This window comes from Cyprinus carpio, chromosome A25 (genome assembly GCF_018340385.1).
Source record: "Cyprinus carpio isolate SPL01 chromosome A25, ASM1834038v1, whole genome shotgun sequence".
Lineage (NCBI taxonomy): Eukaryota > Metazoa > Chordata > Actinopteri > Cypriniformes > Cyprinidae > Cyprinus > Cyprinus carpio.
In genome coordinates, this window is record NC_056596.1 from 18,306,946 (window position 1) to 18,329,694 (window position 22,749).

The following is a 22,749-nucleotide window of genomic DNA, read 5'->3' on the forward strand; positions in this document are numbered from 1 at the left end:
ACAAATCTTTCTACAACGTTGTTAGCAGGGCGGCTAGAGCGATTTTTTACAGACTAAAATTGTGTGCTATTATTAACATCTTTATCTGACTGATTTTGGGGGGAAATGGACAGGATGTTCTTCAGAAATATCTTTTTTTGTTCCACGGAAGAAAGTCATTCAACTAGAACATTTGAAACATTGCTATAAACACTGAACTAAATAAACGGTTTTATCCATTCATTCCCCTGCTGCTTATCTGGGACCCAGACACAGTGACAGCAGGCTAAGTACTGTTGGGCCGCCCACACATCCTTTTCTCTGGCAACTTCTCCCAGGTGCTCCCGAGTGAAACACCTCCTGACTGAAACACGTCCACTGGAAGGTGTCCGGAAGGTAGGGCTGCATGGTATATAGAAATTATCGAAACATTGCAAATTCAAATATCACGATATGCATATCACAAAGGCATGTGATATCTGAATCATTTTAATAACAGGCTACTTCAATCAAAATGTTGCAAAAGATCAAAGTTTTAGTTCAACGCATATAGCAGAGAATTGCTTGACGTTAAAAAGAGTTTGGTTGAATTTGTTTGAGGTAACAACTCTTTGCCATCTCGTCTTGCTGTCTGACTCACATCTGAAGCTCGCGCACAAGCCGCATCTCGCACAGCGTCTCTTCAGTTCTGCCACACACATGCAAAGCGCGTGCATGCACACAGAGACGCATTTCAGATGGCGCGCGAACACAGAGTAAATTCATCCTTTCGCATCTCCTCATATTTGAACAGACACATACACACAGAATTATGTCAATACTACCCGTCTTGACAATCATTCTCGTAAATGCAGTCGGTTATGTTTTAAATGAATGTAAACAGTTGAGAAAGAAATCGGATGTGTATCATTATACTGGATCCGTGCGGTCGGATTAAAAGGGACAGTAGACTATAAATACGTGCTGCTGAATATGTCACTTATGTTAATCAAACAATAAAACTGCTATAACAAAGATTAATCTAAATTTAATTCATACAGTGGACACTGTGCAGTGTTATTTTACACTTAATTATTAAATTTCTGTACCTGAATACTATTTATTTTATCTATGCTTGTAAATTGTGTATGAAAGAATGTGAAAAAAAATTGGTTATATAATTTTCATTTTTAAATATTTTAATGTGATCATTGAAAATGATTTTACACACTTTAAGCAATATCGTATCGCATATTGAATATCACATTTTATAACAAGGTATCTCATATCGCATTTTTCTCCCTACCGGAAGGCATCCTAGCCAGATGCCTGAACCACCTCAACTGGCACTATTCTGAGTCTCTCCCAGATTTCAGAGCTTCTCAGCCTTTATTTATACTGCACGTATCTGCGGTGCATTACAGCTCCAACAAGGTTTTGTTCTGTCCTCCATGTGGTGGCAACAGACCAGCAGCATTTCAGAAGCAACAGGATTCACGAGACCACGTGATTTTCCTGTCCAACTTTGTTTTTCTTGATTTTTTTTTTTTTTGTGTGTGTGTTCTAACATGGGTAAGTTGGCTTATTGTTTGTTTTGTCTGGTTTAATTCTTTTTATTGTTGTGTTTTTTTTTATATGTCCTACTATGTTGTGCTGTATACTACAAAGTTAATACATTTAAAAGTCCAGCTATGGATGACAAGGATAAATGATTTCTAACTGGTAGGGATTTAGTGATGTGAAATGTGATTCGGAGTTTGCACAGGGTGTTAATTTTGAAATTGACAGATTTTTTTTTACTTTTATTTTGTATTTACTGTGAGGCCTGGATGCGGGGTCTATCAAAAATAGGTTAGGTGCCTATCTTTAGCGAAGCCCCACAGAGAGCCACTGCTGAAACGCGGCGTAGCGTGGCTGGTGTATGAATGAATGAATGAATCATTTATATAGCGCTTTATTGTGTATTGCTGTACACCCAAAGCACTTAACAGTCATATCATGGGGTCTCTCCTCAACCACCACCAGTGTGCAGCCTCCACCTGGATGATGTGACAACAGCCACAGTACAACGGCGCAAGTGCACTCACCACACACCAGCTACAGGTGGAGACAAGAGAGTCATAGAGCCAATCAAGTGGATGGGGATTATTAGGAGGCCATGATTGACAAGAGCCAGTGGAGGGAATTTGGCCAGGACACTGGGGATGCACCCCTTATCTTTATGAGAACTGCTATGGGATTTATTAATGACCACAGAGAGTCAGGACCTCAGTTTAACATATCATCTGAAAGATAGAGCTTTTTTCAGTATAGTGTCCCCATCACTACACAGACCACATGATGAGCACCTCCTGCTGGTCTCACTACACCTCTTCCAGCAGCAACCTAGTTTTCCCAGGAGGCCTTCCATCCAGGTACTGACCAGGCTCAACCCTGCTTAGCTTCAGTGGGCAACGAGTCTTGGGAAACAGGGTCATATGGCTGTGGATGTGGTATAAACACAATCATTGACTAGACTGGCCATAATCAGCTCCGGTGGCCGCATCGGAGCCATTATGTGCCACAGACGTGTGCAGTGTTAATAAAGGGTAACCCTGTCTCTCATGGTTAACTCCCATGGTTGGAACATAAATCAACTGGTAAACTGAGAGCTTCGCCGTCGAACTCAGCTCCTACTTCACCACGACAGTCCTGTACAATAACCAAATTACTGCCACCACTGCTCCTATCTTCTATCGATCTCATGCCTCAACCTGCCCTCGCTCATGAACAAGACCTTGAGATACTTGAAACCCTCTACTTGGGGAAGCAACTCACTCCCTACTCTAAGTGGGTAACATCACCTGGCAAGGTCAGCAAGGTTCCATTCTGACTTAAACAGCCTGGACCAGCCTATACTTCCTCACCTAAGCCATCTGATCTGCCACGGTGAAAGGGATCAACAACCTTCCTACTTCCTCACCTAAGCCATCTGATCTGCCACGGTGAAAGGGATCAACAACCTTCCACAATATAGGCTTAGATCAACTCAGACAAAAACATGAGCACAAAATCCAAAACAATACCACAGTATCGTACATGATGGAGTTGCCGAGTACCTACCAACATGAGCTTTGAAGTTGCCGAGTAGTACTATACAGGGTCTCCAAAAAAGCCGGACACTCTGAAGTGTGGCATATAAGCACAGAACACAGTCAGAAACTTCCCCTTTGTGACACAAATTCACAGAGAGATGACCCTCTTGTCTATAGAGTTAAACTTTATAACCATGGCGCAGAGTCATGGCTTGTGAGTGTTCCCACACCCTCTAGATCATCCTGGCTGACTGCAGAGAACAAGCGAGCCCAATCCCTATCCAGGTGTTTGGTTCCAGAACTCGAGCTGTGTGCGTAGATGAGGCCATCTATGACTAGCTTGTATCACTCAACCTCTCGCACAAACTCCTACTCCTTCCCCACAAGAGAGGTCAGATTCCATGTACCAAAACTTAGTTTCTGCAACCAAAGTCCTGTCTTCAGGACCCCTTCTCTACCTGCTGCTCATTGTATATTGTATCATTCCCCTTGCAGGTGGTGAGGTCACAAGGCAAAAGCCCCATGTTATTTTTTTCGGCTAAGCCTAACTGCGCCTAGTAACAAGTCTTAACGCCTTAATAACTAATGACGTTAATTTTCTGGGGGAAGTCGTGGCCTAATGGTTAGAGAGTTGGACTTGCAACCCAAGGGTTGTGAGTTCGAGTCTCGGGCCGGCAGGAATTGTAGGTGGGGGGAGTGAATGTACAGCGCTCTCTCCACCCTTAATACCACAACTGAGGTGCCCTTGAGCAAGGCACCGAACCCCCAACTGCTCCCCGGGCGCCGCAGCATAAATGGCTGCCCACTGCTCCGGGTGTGTGTTCACAGTGTGTGTGTGTTCACTGCTGTGTGTGTGCGCACTTTGGATGGGTTAAAAGCAGAGCACGAATTCCAAGTATGGGTTACCATACTTGGCTGTATGTCACGTCACTTTCTTTTTTCACTCACGTCACTTTCTTAAACAAACAAACAATATAAACAGTAATGTTTATATTACATAAACAATAATGCTCGGGCTAACTCCACAGACAGCTAAACTAATAAGTATAATTCTGAAATTAAATTAAATTACATCTTACAAATATAACTGCATACCAAATATCCAATAAAACTAAATGTTCAATACTCAGTATACCATGGAAATATGAATATAACAATTGAATAAGACTTAATGTGTTCTTTTTCAGGAAGCAATTCATAACATTTTCTAACCCCATCCCAAAATGTTAATCTTTCCAATATTAATGTAAAAGATATTTACAGCAATTTATGGACAAATCTTTGAACTCATTACAACAATGAATATGATGCCAGTTAAAACACTCTATTATTAATCCCACAATTACTAAGAACAGAATGAGTGTTCACATCTTGCTGAGTTCAGACGTCTGTAGACAAGTCGCTGCCTGCCATGTCCACATCCCTGGGGCAGCTTCATACAGTGTGTATAAATCATTAAAGCGTGACCTCTAGACAGCCTTTCGCTACTCCTGGCTGCATTTTATGAGGAACCTGGATCATTGTTCCCTTCCAAAATTCAAAAACCAAACCTTTAGATGAAAGAACAGATAACAGGAATCACAAAACGATGCAACATTTAAAATTCTAGCATCAGACTAAGACTATATCAATGCATACCACCGGAAGAGGAAGAAAGAAGGAATTTGTTGGATATGGTATGGCTGGACAGTCTTGCATTATGCAGGAATCACCATAGCACCAGAGCTCTCGGTCTCTCTCTCTGTGTCTGTCATGACCGAGTGAAAGAGCGCCGTTTTCATCCCTTGTGACAGAATGTAGGCCACTACTGGATCTACTGCTGTTTAACCTTAATTCCTTATTCACACACACTCATGTCTGAGTTCATAACGATCTTCGACTTTCAGCTCAGATGAATGATTATTAGTATCCACATTCATGTTTCGGACAGTAAAAACAAAAATGACAAAACAGTCATCCTTGTCAGCAGTCCCTGACAGTAACAATTGTTATAAAGGACATGTTACTTGTAAAAAAAAAAAAAAAAAAACAAGCCTGTGGTTTGTTTTATAATGAATAAGCAATACTGCTCTGTTCAGCATTATTTAGATTTTTGGGTATTCTATAAAATTGTGACTTTCTGTGTTTTAACCTACCACACAAATCTCTAGAGTTGCTGAGCTTTTTCCAGCAGCATTTCATTTGGAATATGCAGCTTATTAAAAACTATCATCACCTACCACACAAATCTCTAGAGTTGCTGAGCTTTTTCCAGCAGCATTTCATTTGGAATATGCAGCTTATTAAAAACTATCATCAAGCACAAACAGTAACGGTACTAAAGTGATGGTTTCTGAATTCAGCATTCATTTAATTAAATAGATAATAATAATAAAAAAAATGATCTATTCATTAATCTAAATCTGTTAGTCTTGACTGGCAACGTTACTATGGTTCAATTTACGTCCACTCCGCACCTCCGCCAAACAGACTTACGAGGATGGAGAGAAAGTGGCCAGATGGAACAGAAAGGGAAAGGGCACGCAAAAAGAAAGCACTTTAAGAAGAAGTAGCGAAATGTTGCAAAATTTCCAATCTATTCAGGGCTTCATGTGCAGGTCAATTTCATCAGTAAATACTGTAACTACAGGTGCATCTCAATAAATTAGAATGTTGTGGAAAAGTTCATTTATTTCAGTAATTCAACTCAAATTGTGAAACTCGTGTATTAAATAAATTCAATGCACACAGACTGAAGTAGTTTAAGTCTTAGGCAGTGTTGGGTGTAACGCGTTACTGTAATTAAATTACTTATCCACTGAAAAAGTAAAGTAAGGGATTACTGCTCATTTTTAGGTAATTTAATTACAGTTACTTAAAGTATTTGCGTTACATACAGTAAATCATTTCAACAGTTCTAAAATCAATATTGAATTGGAAATCTAAATTTACCGCCTTTAACCCTTTAACCCTCTGCACGCCAGCGCGTTCACTTTCAGTTTTTCCTGATTCACAGAGAAACAGATACAGATAAGACCAAAATCAATCGAATCTAAAAAGGGCCTACTTTTATTTGTGTACACTGACAATAACAACTTAGCTTTCACTGTTATGCTGATGATACTCAGCTCTATATTTCTTCGCGGCCTGACGAAACATACCACTTTGAAAAACTAACAGAATGCATAGTCGATATAAAAATCTTGATGACGAGTAATTTCTTACTGCTAAATTCTGAAAAAAACAGAGGTGTTAATTATAGGACCTAAAAGATCTGCATGTAATAACCTAGAACGCTGTCTAAGACTTGATGGCTGCTCAGTCAATTCTTCGTCATCAGTTAGGAACCTAGGTGTGCTATTTGATAGCAATCTTTCCCTAGAAAGTCACGTTTCTAGCATTTGTAAAACTGCATTTTTACATCTCAAAAACATATCTAAATTACGACCTATGCTCTCAATGTCAAATCAAGAAATGTTAATCTATGCGTTTATGACCTCAAGGTTAGATTATTGTGATGCTTTATTGGGTGGTTGTTCTGCACGGTTAGTAAACAAACTCCAGTTAGTCCAAAATGCAGCAGCTAGAGTTCTTACTAGAACCAGGAAGAATGATCATATTAGCCCGGTCCTGTCAACAATGCACTGGCTCCCTATCAAACATCGTATAGATTTTAAAATCTTCCTTAATAATTATAAAGCCCTGAATGGTTTAGCACCTCAGTATTTGAACGAGCTCTTGTTACATTATAGTCCTCCACGTCCGCTGCATTCTCAAAACTCTGGTAATTTGATAATACCTAGAATATCAAAGTCAACTGCGGGCGGCAGATCCTTCTCCTATTTAGCGCCTAAACTCTGGAATAACCTACGTAACATTGTTCGGGAGGCAGACACACTCTTGCAGTTTAATCCATCTCTTTAGACCTGGCTTACACAAACCCACACTAATACCTTCTAATATCCAAATCCGAGGATTTTTATGCTGCATAATTGTAAACCGGAACCGGGAACACTTAGAACAATGTACTTGCTACATCATTAGAACGAATGACATCTATGCTCTATTAGTCTGTTTCTCTCTTATTCCAAGGTCACCGTAGCAACCAGATCCAGTCTGTATCCAAGTCAGAGGGTCACTGCAGTCACCCGGATCCAGTATGTATCCAGCCCAGATGGTGGATCTGCATCTAGAAAGGACCTCTACAGCCCTGAAAGACAGCGGAGACCAGGACAACTAGAGCCCCAGAGACAGATCCCCTGTAAAGACCTTGTCTCAGACGACCACCGGGACAAGACCACAGGAAACAGATGATTCTTCTGCACAATGTGACTTTGCTGCAGCCTGGAACTGAACTGCTGGTTTCGTCTGGCCAGAGGAGAACTGGCCCCCTGACTGAGCCTGGTTTCTTTTGCACTTTTCATTGACCTTGTTAGCACCATGGCAAGATGGAAAAAGACATTACAATGCAACGGACTGTGAGAGTAAAAGCCAGAGGTTACATGAAGGCATTACTCAGATATGAAACAATACTCACAGCACAGATTTTCCTTCCAATATTTGCTGAAACCACACCACTGTCAAAGTACCTTCAGACAAGTGGCATGAACTTGCTGACTGCTCAGCGTATGGTAATGGGAACTGAGGACAAGTTAAAAAGATTCAGTCAGGATTTTGAAGATGTAAAAAAGCAGCAGATACATTTGTACAGTGGGCAAACAACAATCTACAGGAGCAGGATGATTATGACTTTGAGGTACAAACAGCCCTCCCAGAAAAAAAGGCAAAGAAAAAAGAAAGTCATGCCAGGTGAGATAGCAGAGGATGAGACACTTTTAGATTCTTTGAGAAAATTCAGAGTTAAAGTCCACAATGTCATCATAGACACTGTCCAAGACAGAATTTTCCGCCGATACACAGTAAGCGCATCTCTATGTTCAGATTTTGCCTGCATGGATCCTGAAATACAACAAAAAGGGCTCCCATAATCAGCTTTAATGGAACTTAGCAATTTTATTTTTTTTTATCAGTTTTGATTAGCCTGGGTGCCAGCCCGAACCCCGCCCACAACATTTTTTGGACGGGAAGTTCGGTCTGGACTCGATCCATTGGGAGTAATTATGCTCGGCTCCCAGAAGGCCGAGCCAATCAAATTGCCAGGGCGGGCTTTAATCGATGATGGACAGGCTATCTGCGGTTACGTAAAATAGGGCGTCTTGGAAGGGGTAGGCTCACGATCTCTTTTCTCTGAAGCCTCAGATGAACACGCTTCTTCAGCCTTTCGTCGTCTTTCCATTTTTTAAAGTTAGTCAAGTCGTGTTGGAACCGTGTAATAAAGTTGAGACAGGGCCGACAAATGCGATAAGATTTATTTTCATTATTGTCGAGATCTAATCCTAAACAGAGAACTTGTTCGTATATACATGCACCTTTTGTGTTTCTCTCAAAAATGTTATTCGTGCTTGTAAGTACTCCGCGAATTCTTAAATTCTTTTTACAACAGCGGCAAAGATCGTTTACACTCATTACTTTCCTACTTCTTCCAGTTCCAGCGTGCGTGCGTGCAGTTGAACTCTGTTGACAACTATGCGTCGCTCAACATACGTCAGTTTTTTTTTTTTTACTGGTTCGGTTAAGACACGCCCCATAATTCAAGTGCAATGGAGCAGTATCAGACTCACATTCTGCCTAGAATATGAGTATGACGAAGTCAGGCTAAGTTTTTATGACTGTGCCTTTGAGAAATTGCAGGTAGAGGTGACAAACTTTGCAACACACTGGGAAAGGCTGCAGATGTCCATTTTGGACAGCTATAGTGTAAAGACAGTGAAGGAGTTTTCATTAGAAGATGCCAACCTTTCATGTGCTGATAAGGGCTTGAAGTTGGTGAGCAGAGTTTGTTCAACTTGCAAAAACTGTGCAATATGTTGCCATATTAAATACCATCTTTTTACTGATGCCTATCATGTTACTGGACTGGGGTAAAAAAAAAAAAAAATTGTCAACACTGTCTGTGACAGTAGCCTGTGAAAGAAGCTTCTCCACATTGAAGCTTGTGAAGAACAGTAAGTCTGGTCCTCCATTAATTAGGAGCAACTTGAGGCTTCCATGTTAAATGTCAACTGAGAGGAAGGTACTTGTTGGGCTTGACAGACAACATTATTGATTATGTTGCTGAGAGCAGCGAAGTCTTGTACAATCTGCTGACCTTCTAAGCTGAAAGTTTAGTTTAACCTTTCTTCTGCAGTTTGAATACATTTATGATTGAGAAGTAGAGAGGAAATAGCAGCTTTGGACTTCTGGCATAAATACTTGGTATAATGCTCTGTGCAGACCCATGTAATCTGATATAAGGACTGCTTTACTTTAAGGTTGTTTGTAAATGTTTCAATATGATGGTCATGCTGTCTCATAAATTTAATTTAGAGGGGAAAAAATGTTGTCTGTGGTTTCTAAATTTATTTGGGTGCATATGATGGCCTGGGTGGGTGTGGGATTTCCAGGCCTGAAATTGTGTCCCAGTCCAGCACTGGTAGCCATTTTCCCTGGACCGCCATCATCTCGAGGCAGTTAATGTGTAAGCATTGCTCCAGGTTTGACCAGGAACCAAACGCCGGTTTGCCCTCATACAGAGCTCCCCAGCCCTAGTTGGAGGAATCTGTTGTGACCACCATCTTCTGGAGATCAGACCCTATAGGACACCAGATTGAAACAGGCAAGGAGTTTTCCAAGAGGCCACAGCTCTGATGAAGCAGTGGGTTACCTTGAGATGAAAACATCCCAGGCGCCAAGCATCGGACAGGACATGGGCTTTAAGCTAATACTGGAGGGGCTGCATGTGAAGCAGGCCCAGAGGAATCACAGTGGAAGAAGCTGACTGAGCCGAGCATTCTCTGGAAAGCCCTGAGGGGATGTGAAGTCCCCAGTTTGAATGAAACCACTAGCTGCTGAACAGTCAGGCAGTGTTCCAGCATAATCCCTGCATGCATCTGGGCAGAATCGATAACTGTCCCCAAAAAGACCACTCGCTGACTGGGAGACAAAGAGAAAATACACCCCATTTTTAATTAATTGAGATGCATGAAAACTAACATAAGATCCATCTTAGCAGATCAATAATTTTAATATTTTTATTGGAATTTACTGACATTATAATTGTGGCCCATACTAATAAGCTGATGATTATTATCAAGTTATGGTTGATATACGATTAATGGCTATTTTGTCTACACAAACTAAAAATAAAACGATAACTAAAATCAATCATTTTTAGTACTGTAATGGAATAAAAAAAAAAAAAAAAAAAAAAGTCACAAATTTAAAATTCAAAATTGGATCCCAAAGTATACTGAACAAAATTAATTAATTTTAAGGTTTATTAAATCTTACAGTTAAGTGGCATTAAATAATTAATGTTTTTGAAGAATAACTTGTGGTTAGATTTCAATGACACCAATGGTAATCTAAATATAAAACATGGGAAATATGCACTATATTGACCAAAATCCAAATAGACTGTATTGCATTGTTCATTTCTAAATATTAATAGTTTAATGTTGTGTTAAAAATGTGATGGGGTCATGAGAATGTGCATAGCAAGAATAATCCAGTGCTCGTATCTGTGCCGACAGTCTCTATGTGACACAGCTATTGATGCAGTGCAGTGAGGCGGCACAGCTTTTCACAGCATGAGTTTGTTAGCGAATACACAATTGCAACATGTGTGAGAGCCAAGAGATGGAGAGATTAATTCAGTCCCACAGGCCTCCTGAGAACCACTCGAGGGAGAACCAGCCCTAAATACAGCATGAGATATAATGGGAGTAAACAGATATCAGATGGACCCAGATGCATTGTGTGACACAGCAGAACAGTCCATCTGAAATAATCAGCCTGTTCTTTTCTGTCTTGGCAGTTTATCAAACATTTCTAGTGAAATCTGTCTCCGAGACATTTGGAAGAGCATGAAAAGGCAGAGGGCAACTGGTACGAAGGGTAAAAATAAGGTTTTTAAGTGAGGGAGCGTGTTCTTTTTTCTTTAACTAGAGCATATGTCAACCTCAATTCAAATGCATTTGGCTTGTTGCCATTTTGTCCCACAGTACAGAAGAAGTGTCTAGAGCTGTCAGACAGGTGCATTTCATCTTTGCCATCACAGAAATAAATTTATTTTTAAAGTGCCTCAATTATTCAATTTTTATGGTTCCTAACATTATTTTGGGAGTCTCCTACAATAGGATTACATGCATGCAAAGTCAAAAAAAAAAAAAAAAAAAAAAAAAAAACCTTATCTAAAAATATCTAATAATCAACTCACTTTCCAGCGATTCGCAAACGATTCATTTAAAACAGTTCTAAGATTCAGTCTCTCTAAACACTTCTTTTCCCTGAGCCTACTCTGCTCTGATTGGTCAGATGGCCCAGTCTGTTGTGACTGGTCTACCGCATATAGCACGTGTCGGAAACAATACACCCATTGCCATAATTCCGTATTTTGAATGCTTTTGAATGCTGATTCAGTGGATCCAGCTGGTCCAAATAAACTGGGTACTGAGCCCATCTTTCAAGAGCAAGCATTTAGTGAATACCACGTTGGACTCCCCAGAGATTAGAGAAGCAGTCTTCATAAAAATGTTGGCGGTCGGCCATTGTTCGCGGTCGGCCAACGTAGAACATAGGCGGGAATTATGCAAATGTATTACCCAGTGAAGTGTAGCATTCACAGAAGTGGGATTTGAATTACTAACGTCTCGTTTAGGCTGTTCAGAGTCGATTCTTTCTTTTGGGAGACAATAACTTTATTTATTTATTTTTTCAACTTTACAACTTTGCAGATCTTTACATTCACATACAGCTACATTACACACTGCATGAAAGGCAATATTGGAAATGGCATAAAAGGGGCACTTTAAAGTATATTCAAAGAGAAAACTGTTATTTTAAATTGTAAAACTATTTCACATTATTACTGTTTTTACTGTATTTTTGATCAAATAAATCAGGCCGTGGTGAGCATAAGAGACTTATTTCTAAAACTGATTTATTTATTCCAAACATCTGACCGGTAATGTGTATATATATATATATATATATATATATATATATATATATATATATATATATATATATATATATATATATATATATATATACACTATATGGACATAAATAATGAAATATTAGGACACCTGACCATATCAACAGAGACTTTAATAACATCTCTTTCTAAATACATAGACATTAATATGCAGTTGGTCCCACTCTGCAGCTATGATGCTTCCACTCTTCTGGGAAGGCTTTCCACACAACTTTGGAGTATTTCTGTGTGTAATTTTGCTCATTCATCCATTAGAGCATTTGTGAGGGCAGACACTGATGTTGGATGAGAAGGACTGGCTTACAATCTTCGTTCCAGTTCAACCCAAAGGTGTTTGATGGGGTTGAGGTCAAGGCTCTGTGTGGGCCAGTCAAGTTCTTTCAACCCAAACTCATCCAACCGTGTTTTTTATGGACCTTCCTTTGTAAACTGGGGCACAGTCATGCTGGAATAGAAAAGGGCCTTCCCCAAAGTGTTCCCACAAAGTTGGAAGCATAGCATTTTCCAAAATGTCTTGGTATGCTGAAGCATTAACATTTCCCTTCACTGGAAGCCTAGACCAACCCCTGAAAACAGCCCCATACCGTTATCCCTCCTCCACCAAACATTGCAGTATAATGTAGTCAGGCAGATAACGTTCTCCTGATGTCTGGCACCAAACAGGGAAGTGTAATTCATTACTCCACAGAACAGGTTTCTGCTGCTCCAGAGTCCAGTGCTGGTGTGCTTTACACCACTCTATCTGATGCTTGGCATTGTACTTGGTGACATGAGGCTTGCATAAAGCTGCTCAGCCATGGAAAGCCCTTCCATGAAGCTCTCACCACACAGTTTTTATGCTGATATTAATGCCAGTGTTGGTGACTTTTAAGCAGCATGCGCCTCAGCACTCAGTGACCAGCTGCTGTTCCTAAACACTTCCACTTTCCAATAATTCCCCTTAAATTTAAACTTATTGCAGAGGTGGCATCCTATAAAGGTACATTGCTTGAATTCTTTGAGCTCTTCAGAATGACCCATAATGTTGTAAATGCAGACTGGCTAGGTGCTTGATTGTATACTCCTGTGGCAATGGTTCTGACTGGAATGCGGGAATTCAATAATTTAGAGGAATATATAAATTAAAAACTATATATATTATATTATATATATATATATATATATATATATATATATATATATATATATATATATATATATACACACATACATATACATACTGGTGCTGGTCATATAATTAGAATATCATCAAAACGTTGATTTATTTCACTAATTCCATTCAAAAAGTGAAATTTGTATATTATATTTATTCATTACAGACAGACTGATATATTTCAAATGTTTATTTCTTTTAATTTTGATGTTTATAACTGACAACTAAGGAAAATCCCAAATTTAGTATCTTAGAAAATTAGAATATTGTGAAAAGGTTCAATATTGAAGACACCTGGTGCCACACTCTAATCAGCTAATTAACACCTGCAAAGCCTTTAAATGGTCTCTCAGTCTAGTTCTGTAGGCTACACAATCATGGGGAAGACTGCTGACTTGAGAGTTGTCCAAAAGATGACCATTGACACCTTACACAAGGAGAGCAAGACACAAAAGGTCATTGCAAAAGAGGCTGGCTGTTCACAGAGCTCTGTGTCCAAGCGCATTAACAGAGAGGCGAAGGGAAGAAAAAAGATGTGGTAGAAAAAAAGTGTACAAGCAATAGATATAACTGCAACCTGGAGAGGATTGTGAAACAAAACCCATTCAAAAATGTGGGGGAGATTCACAAAGAGTGGACTGCAGCTGGAGTCAGTGCTTCAAGAACCACTACACAAAGACAAATGCAAGACATGGGTTTCAGCTGTCGCATTCCTTGTGTCAAGCCACTCTTGAACAACACACAGCGTCAGAAGCGTCTCGCTTCAAAAAGGACTGGACTGCTGCTGAATGGTCCAAAGTTATGTGCTCTGATGAAAGTAAATTTTGCATTTCCTTTAGAAATCAGGGTCCCAGAGTCTGGAGGAAGAGAGGAGAGACACACAATCCACATTGCTTGAGGTCCAGTGTAAAGTTTCCACAGTCAGTGATGGTTTGCGGGTGCCATGTCATCCACTGGTGTTGGTCCACTGTGTTTTCTGAGGTCCAAGGTCAATGCAGCCGTATAACAGGAAGTTTTAGAGCACTTCATGCTTCCTGCTGCTGACCAACTTTATGGAGATGCAGATTTCATTTTCCAACAGGACTTGGCCCCAGCACACAGTGCCAAAGCTTCCAGTACCTGGGTTAAGGACCATAGTATCCCTGTTCTTAATTGGCCAGCAAACTCGCCTGATCTTAACCCCATAGAAAATCTATGGGGTACTGGGAAGAGGAAGATGCGATATGCCAGACCCAAGAATGCAGAAGAGCTGAAGGCCACTATGGGCTCTCATAACACCTGAGCAGTGCCACAGACTGATCGGACTCCATGCCACGACGCATTGCTGCAGTAATTCAGGCAAAAGGAGCCCCAACTAAGTATTGAGTGCTGTACATGCTCATACTTTTCATTTTTATACTTTTTAGTTGGCCAAGATTTCTAAAAATCCTTTCTTTGTATTGGTCTTAAGTGATATTCTAATTTTCTGAGATAATGAATTTGGGGTTTTCCTTAATTGTCAGTTATAATCATCAAAATTAAAAGAAATAAACATTTGAAATATATCAGTCTGTGTGTAATGAATGAATATAATATACAAGTTCACTTTTTGAATGGAATTAATAAAATAAATCAACTTTTTGATGATATTCTAATTATATGACCACCTGTATATTGGACACTGACACTGAAACACCTTGTTTTAGACCACCAGAGGCAGGACAGTGGCCAGGTCACACGATTTTGACACACAGTCATGACTTTACAGTCATAAATGCATTCAGTGTGAATTTGAAACATATTTCCAAAAGAAAACCAATTAGAGCTTTATCAAAAAGTTGTAACATGTCTCTAGAACAGACATGAGGCAAAATAATCACTAAGTAAAGGTGTGACAAAATGTCTAAACATAAGAATGACATATTGTGTCCAGGGTTTTTTTTTTATTTATTAATTTTTTTTTATTGCCATGCATTGGTCATAGAGCTCATTGTAGCGGTGCCTCAGGTGTTGAAATCGATTTGTTGTGCCAGGTTAACATGTACTACGTCTGCAGTGTGTATACAGTATGTGTATGCAGTGCGGAAGCAGCATGGACTCATTTTGCTTTCGCACAGGACCTGTTTGCAGTTTGCTGTTTGTTCGTGGTTGTTTGCTGTTTACACAGCATTTATCCATTATTTTGATTTCAAATCCAAACATTGTTTCTGAAAACGCTTTTTCAGCATTGTGATTCTCTTTTATCACAGTACAGTAATAAAATCTTTCATAGATGTATTCACTCAATAAACAGAACTTTGTGCACTTTTCCTTGTTTTAAATCTAGCCAAAAAGCCATGTGTTGACTGTGAAACAGTAGACATTAATTATATGCTTTTATTGTGTAATTACTACATTTCCATGTCAAGCCATGTTAATTTTTACCACAAAACAATCGCTGTCACTTTAATTCAGCGTGTGCAGCACAGCAGAAATAAACTCTGTGCGGAAATGATCGCTGCATGACTGCTACAGACGCATCACTCCTGGAGCGCACTGCCGGACCATAATGGCCCCAATATACTTCAAACGAAGTTCATTTTCGTTCTTCGTTTCGGGGCAAAAAGAAGTTCGAAAAGGCTTAGCGACGGTAAACTGTTAACTGTTAACGCGCTATTGGAGGCGGGGTGTAAATTGAACAAAAGAACCATTCCATAATCAGTCCTTTATGGGAAGTGTGAATGTCTCATAGTCTGAAAACTTTAGCATGGTGTGGGAAAAAAAAATATTGGAATCAGTTTGTTGCTTTATTTTATTAGTGTTCATTTATTTTATTAAACTGGATAAAATGTTTTGATAAAAACAAAGGTTTATTATTGTATATTCGTTTGCCATTTCATTTACTGTATACCGTTTAAATTTGCTTATTGAAAGAACAACAGCAGCAGTATGGTGAAACATTTATTTGAAACATGTATTTGGTACTTGCTACCTTATATCTTTACTCTTTCCTTTCATTCTTTTCATGGCTTTGAAAAACTTGTCTCGGATGTTTCTCTGCTTTGCTTTTTGCATAACTCCGGGTCGTCGACACAAAGCTTCGTTGCTATTTCTTTCTAGGAATGAAATACTGTCTCTACATCTTTAAAGTCTGTCCACGAGTGATCGTACAGGTGTGGATATATTTGTGCAGCTCAGCTATTCGACACTCCAGTGTATTCAGGAGATGTTGCTCTCCTTAATGACCTCCGCAGAATGAGGAACGAACCAAGAAAAAAAATTGCACGTCAAAGAAGGTGGAGTTTCAGAACACACCCACCGATTGCGTAACCGCCACGGACCAATAGAAACTCAAAGGAGTGTTAAGGAGCCGAAACGTTCACTTTGGTGAGCCATTTCGAACTGCCAAAACAAACTCAAAACGAACTTCGTTTTGGCCTGATTTTGTTCGAAATGACGTTATATCAGTTCGTTCTTCAATTTCGTTTGAAGTATACCGGGGCCTTGTGGCAGTGTGAACGCTCTGATACGTTAACATGGGCGCGGAAAAAAAACACACCACAGACAGAGTGTGTGAACCTGGCATTACGTCTGTATGCCCGGTCTGTTCTGTTCTCGCGCTCCATTTATTTAAATGGAGCTCTGCATTTTGATTGGTTCAGATAGCATACTGCAGGAGGTCGGGGGAAAATTGTGCTATAAAGTGATTTAGAAATCGTGCACTCTCAAATCGTGATTTTATGACGATTCCAATTAATCACTCAGCCCTACAAACTATCACTGATCCACCCCTGTGCTTCACTCTGAGCACGCAATAGTTTGGATGGTAAGCCTTTGTGGGGCTTCTCCACACAGTAACTCTCCCGGATGTGGGAAAGACAGTGAATGTAGACTCATCAGAGAGCAACACTTGTTTCACATTGTCCACATCCCAAGATCTGCGCTGCTGGCACCACTGAAACCAATGTTTGCCATTGACATGAGTGCGCAAAGGTTTAGCTATAGTAGCCTGACCATGAATACTGAGCCCGTTGGGTTCCCGATAAACAGTTTTGTTAGATACAGGAGATTCAAGGTGCGCATTTAATTCTGTTTTGAGTTGGGCAGCTGTGGCTTTATTTTTATTTTTGGATACATCCCTTTCGGGCAGCTTCCTGTGTCAACTGTTACTCCTGTTGGATGTGGATCATACTTCATGTTGGTATGCCGACATTACCCTTGATATGCCACAAAGACTGGCTTGTCCTGGTCACAGATGCACCAGCGAGACGCACACCAACAATCTGTTCTCTTTGAGGACTCTGATATGTCTCCCATTAAGTATCACAAAGTATACTTCATCAAAAATGGCCAACAACAAATACAGGAACACAAAGTAATGTACTGTATATTTGAGTAAAATCAGTAAAAACAGCACTTCAGACCAATGAAATGCTTTACTTTTTGTCAGGACAAGCAATGTGATTTATTTGTTTTTGTTCAAGATACATTATCAAATAAAGTGACATGGATTCAGCAGTGATTGGAAGGTTACTGAGCGAATAATACAAAGATGAACGTGATAAGGTGAAAACTAGCAGTAAGTCTACAGTAATGTTTGCATTCTGTAGGCACTGAGGCATGATGTGTTGACAGAAGCTCTCCTAAAAACCAACACTGATCCAACAGCACAGTCAAACAACACTAATCTCAACACCCTCTAGACACATACATCCGTTTTAAAAACATGAACACATTTTATCATGTCCCCATGCCACTGTGTTCCTGTAGTTATCCCTTACCTCAGTGACCCATGATGAGAAGAGACTGAAACACATTTAGAAACAGTATATGATGACATCTTAGCTTAATGTGCTCCAGATATAGACATAGATTGGACTTTAAGTGCAGCACATGACCTGCCTGTGTTTATTCATAGATGTTTGAGCTTGAGGGAATTTGATAGAATGAAGTAAAACTTGTAATGCCAAACAAACAGAGCCACAACAAAAAGGCACAGAATGCAAGAACTCAAGCATGCAGGAAGTGAAGCGCAGTTCGCTGGGTGTGGTGAATGTGGTAAAACTACCACACGTCTGTTCTGCATAATATTGCTGCTTTCTAGACAAACTACAATTACAAGAGCAGAGATTCCGTTCCTGCCGCAAACCGGGAACATGTCCACATGCGGCTGCTGCAGTCTATGGGCGCATAGTTCTTGTGTCTAAAGGATGTGACCCTCACAGGGGCCACCATAGACAAACTGGAGAGCTCTCCATTTGGTTGACACATCAGCTTCAGCTAAAATTGACCCTCACAGGGGCCAAAATGAGTACCAGTGGAAAAATGAGAGACATTCTCATTATCAATGTTAGTCAATTCATTTGGGAATTAGATATTTTAATTTAATAATACAAAACAATACAACATTATTATCATCTATATACCATTTTAAAGCATCTGTAAGATTTTTTGGTAACACTTTGCAATAAGTTTCCTTAGTTAAGCTTATTTAATGCATTAACTAAGAATGAGAAATGCATTTGCAGACCTGCCAACCTTGGAAATATTTTTCATGATCCCAGCCGAGGAATAAGAGTCTTATCTAGCCAAATCATCGGACATTTTCTTAAAAAAAAATAAAATTATATACTTTTTAACCACAAATGCACATCTTGCACTAGCTTTGCGATGCGTGTCCACAAATTCACGCAGGACATAATCACGTTGGAAAGGTCACACGTGGTTTGCTCTTTGTCTGTGTGCTCCGGTTCTGAAAGGTAGCGTAGGGCGAAAAACTTAATCTCAGTTTCTCCTCCAACTTTCAAATCGTCCAACATCATTGTTTTACCTTTTTTTGTAAAGGACATTTGACTTTCTTTGCACATTCGTTTTGTAAACACTGATTTGGTCTGCCTCCGTCACACGTGACCTTACCAACATGACTGTGTAATGCGTAAAATCAAGCTAGAGCAAGACAAGCATTTGTGGTTAAAAAGTATATAATTAAAAAAAAAAATTAAGAAAATGGCAGATGGTTTCACTAGATAAGACCCTTATTCCTCGGCTGGGATCGTGTAGAGACCTTCGAAGCTGCACTGAAACTGCAATTTGGTCCTTCAGCCTGTTGATCCCCATTGAAGTCCATTATATGGAGAAAAATCTTGGAATGTTTTCCCTTAAAAACCTTCATTTATTTGCGGCTGAAGAAAGAAAGACATGAACAGCTTGGATGACATGGGGGCGAGTAAATTATCAGGAGATTTTTCTCTTTTTTTCTGAAACATAATTAATCCTTTAAGGCATTATTTTAGAGTAAACACTGGTCATAATCTAACCAAATCTAGGACGATACTCATATTTAACATTAACTAAGATTAACTGATGCTATAAAGGAATTGTTCATTGTTAGTTCATGTTAACTAATGGAACCTTATTGTAAAGAGTTACCAATTTTTTTTTATGTTTTTTAAAGGAAATGCACACCAGAGTAGCATTTATTTGATAGAGCAGAAAAACAGTAATATTGTCAAATGTTATTACAAATGATCTGTTGTTGTTGTTTTTTTTTAATGAATATGTACAATCAAATGTATTCCTGTATGATATTTTAAAAACAAATTTATTTTGAGTTTGGTGCTCAAGAAACATGTTGTGCTGCTTAATATTTTGGTGGAAACTTTTTGTTTTGACTTTTTTTTTTCAGGATTCTTTGATGACTTTAAAAACAAATTTATTTTGAGTTTGGTGCTTTATTTTATTTTTTATAACAACAGCTTTGAAACAACATTTGAAATACAAATCTTTTTTATTAATAAAAGTTTTCATTTCTTAAAGGAACATTTTCCACTATTTTAGAGTTTTAAAAATAGGCTCGTTTTGAATCCTCAGCTCTGGGTTTGTGTACTTTTAGCATAGTTGCAGCCAGCAAATTTGAGGTGCTGCGTGTTATCATTGCGACCTGAATCAAGGGCTGCTCGCCAATGAAGGTACGGCGAGCGCAAAAGCAAAGTTCAGCTTGATTATTACACTGTCCGAAAAGAGAGTAAAGTTCCTACTTCCCATATACGGTGATAGAAGATCACAACTTTTCATTTTCCGTCGGTATTTAAGTTCACACACGTATGTAACTACAGTAAAGAGTCATATTGGTTTTTTTAAGATAGGCCATGAAAAATAGTTCGAAACTAATTTGTGGATTAATGCTTATTTTGAGCGAGACGCTAACGATTCAGTTCTAATCTGTGAACTTCAAGATGATCTATGCTAAGTGTTCGCGAACTAAAAGTGCTAGCGCCAGACCCGGGAGAGAAGTCAATGCTGAATGATTTCAAAGACAGTAAAAATGTATTTTCGACTGTTTCTAAACCCTCTAGGGGACTATGGAAATGAGTTTATTTTCAAAAATCTGGAGTGGAGTGATACCGTACCTTTCTCAAATATATATTTGACTAAAAGTTATTATCTTTGTGTGTTTCTGTTGCTTGTCACATTTGTTCATTGAATTAATAATAATTTTCATTTTTGGGTGAACTTTCCCTTTAAGTATGTTTTTTTTTTAAACAGGCTAAGCATTTCTGCAAACACTGTAAACATGGATTTAATATTTATTATGAATGTGACATCAGTGGACTAACTAGATTAATTTGAGGAAGGACATCAGAGTCTCATTTCACCTGTATCTGTGGGGCATGACAGCAAGGTTTTTATTTCTTTACACAATAACATTTGCTCATGCGAGAGCTGCTGACTCACTGAAGAAAACGGCACTGTCATCCACAGCTGCCTCTGCGTCCCACGTCACATCTACTGTACTGCAACCACAGGTCTAGCGCTTTATTTACTGTATATAAATATAACATAGCCTAGAAATAGGCAGTATATTATCCACACAATATGTTTGTTTAGTAAATCTGTCAAGCATCTCTACTTCAGTTAAAAGCTTTGTAAAAAGGTGAAAATGCTGTAAAGACTTTAAAAAAAATTATATATATATATATATATATATATATATATATATATATATATATATATATATATATATATATATATATATATATATAAAGACTATTTGTATGCATATATTATATTAAATATATTATTGGTCATATGTGTTCATATGTGGTCATATTGTCAACCCATATGGGTTTTTCAATGGATGCTGTTGATATATTTTAATAATCAAAGGCTGTAAGATTTTAAAATAGACCTAAATGTACAGGTTTGGTCGATATACAGTATCTGTTCTGTGGTTCAATTTCCCGTATCAGAAAACAGTCCAGACACTCAGACTGAAATGTAATTATTATTGCAAGCTAGCTGATTTGATTTGATTTTGTGACCGGTAAACAACACAAAGCATCTCTGCAGACTTCTGAAACACAACAAATGGGCTGATCGCAGATCTAACGAACAGATTCGTCAATAAACCTCTTCTTCCATTGATCATCTGTCAGTCAACTGCCTACTTTTAGCACAGACTGCCAATTAAACCAGTGACACACACACACACACACACACAACTGAAATCCTTGGTACTTAAGTAACACTTCTGGTTGAAAAGAAATGATGTCATAGTTAAGTGGCTGAAGCTGATGTAGTATGAATATAATCCAGAATTTTTTTTTTTTTATATCAATTTACTGCAAGTCACAAATCCTCTCCCATGGCTTTATGGGATAGTGAAGTTTCCATCAGTATCCTGATGGAAGTAGCCGGTCATCCTGGTACTTTTTGCCTACTGTTTTTTGAAAAGGATGAATTCGGACATTCTGACATACAGATTTTCTTAAACTATGTATTAGGGAAGTAAGATTTGGTACAGGTACAGTTTATATGTGGCGTTGCTCCTGTTTGCCCCACCCACTCTGAAATCTCACTGGTCCTAAATCACGACATAACTGTACTTTACAAATGAAATATCCTGATTGGCTGTTATTTTATCCCATAGCGCAGCATTTTCAACAAGGACAAAGCAATTATTTGTTGCTGGAAACTTTCCATTGTTGCATGATTAGGACACAATGTTACAGTAATAGGAAATTTGACTAATTTAGCAAATATACATAATTTATCATATGATAAGTAAGGAGTGTAAACCCATCTTTTTTCTTCTTCTTTCTGAATCTATTGAATCCAGGGTGAGATCTGAGCCGCACATGTGCATTGGCTGCAGCAGGTGACAAGTGCGTGAATGCACATCAGTAACGCACACTAGTGCTCGTGCCCTACCTGAGCGCCACCCGGACTGTGCTCTCGTCCTGTCCGCTTGACATGATTCAGATCTGCATCGAGCGATCGATCGCACACCAATCCGATCAATCCTGTAAGTGCGCAGCACCTTTAAGGCGGTGACTGAGTGCTCGGCTCACGCACGCGTCGGCTCTGCCATGATCAAGGCGTTGATCTGCATGCACATGCAGCCGCTACAGACGCGATGCGGTGCGGTCACGCGTGATCATTCGCTCCTGAGTTCAGACAAACAGCGATCCTGTGTGCGTCCCGATCTCATTTGATCTACATGCTCACTACATGAAGTCCGAGCCGCAATG

The 22,749-nt window shown here is 39.2% G+C and overlaps 1 protein-coding gene across 1 annotated transcript in view; it reads right to left on the bottom strand.

The window, feature by feature from the left end:
• LOC109057216 (kinesin-like protein KIF21A) overlaps positions 1–22,749 on the bottom strand; it is a 121,083-nt gene extending 98,334 nt beyond the window's left edge. The window contains 1 exon segment of the mRNA XM_042715940.1: positions 22,430–22,749. Coding sequence (XP_042571874.1) covers positions 22,430–22,473 — 44 coding nt within the window. The 5' untranslated portion in view covers positions 22,474–22,749.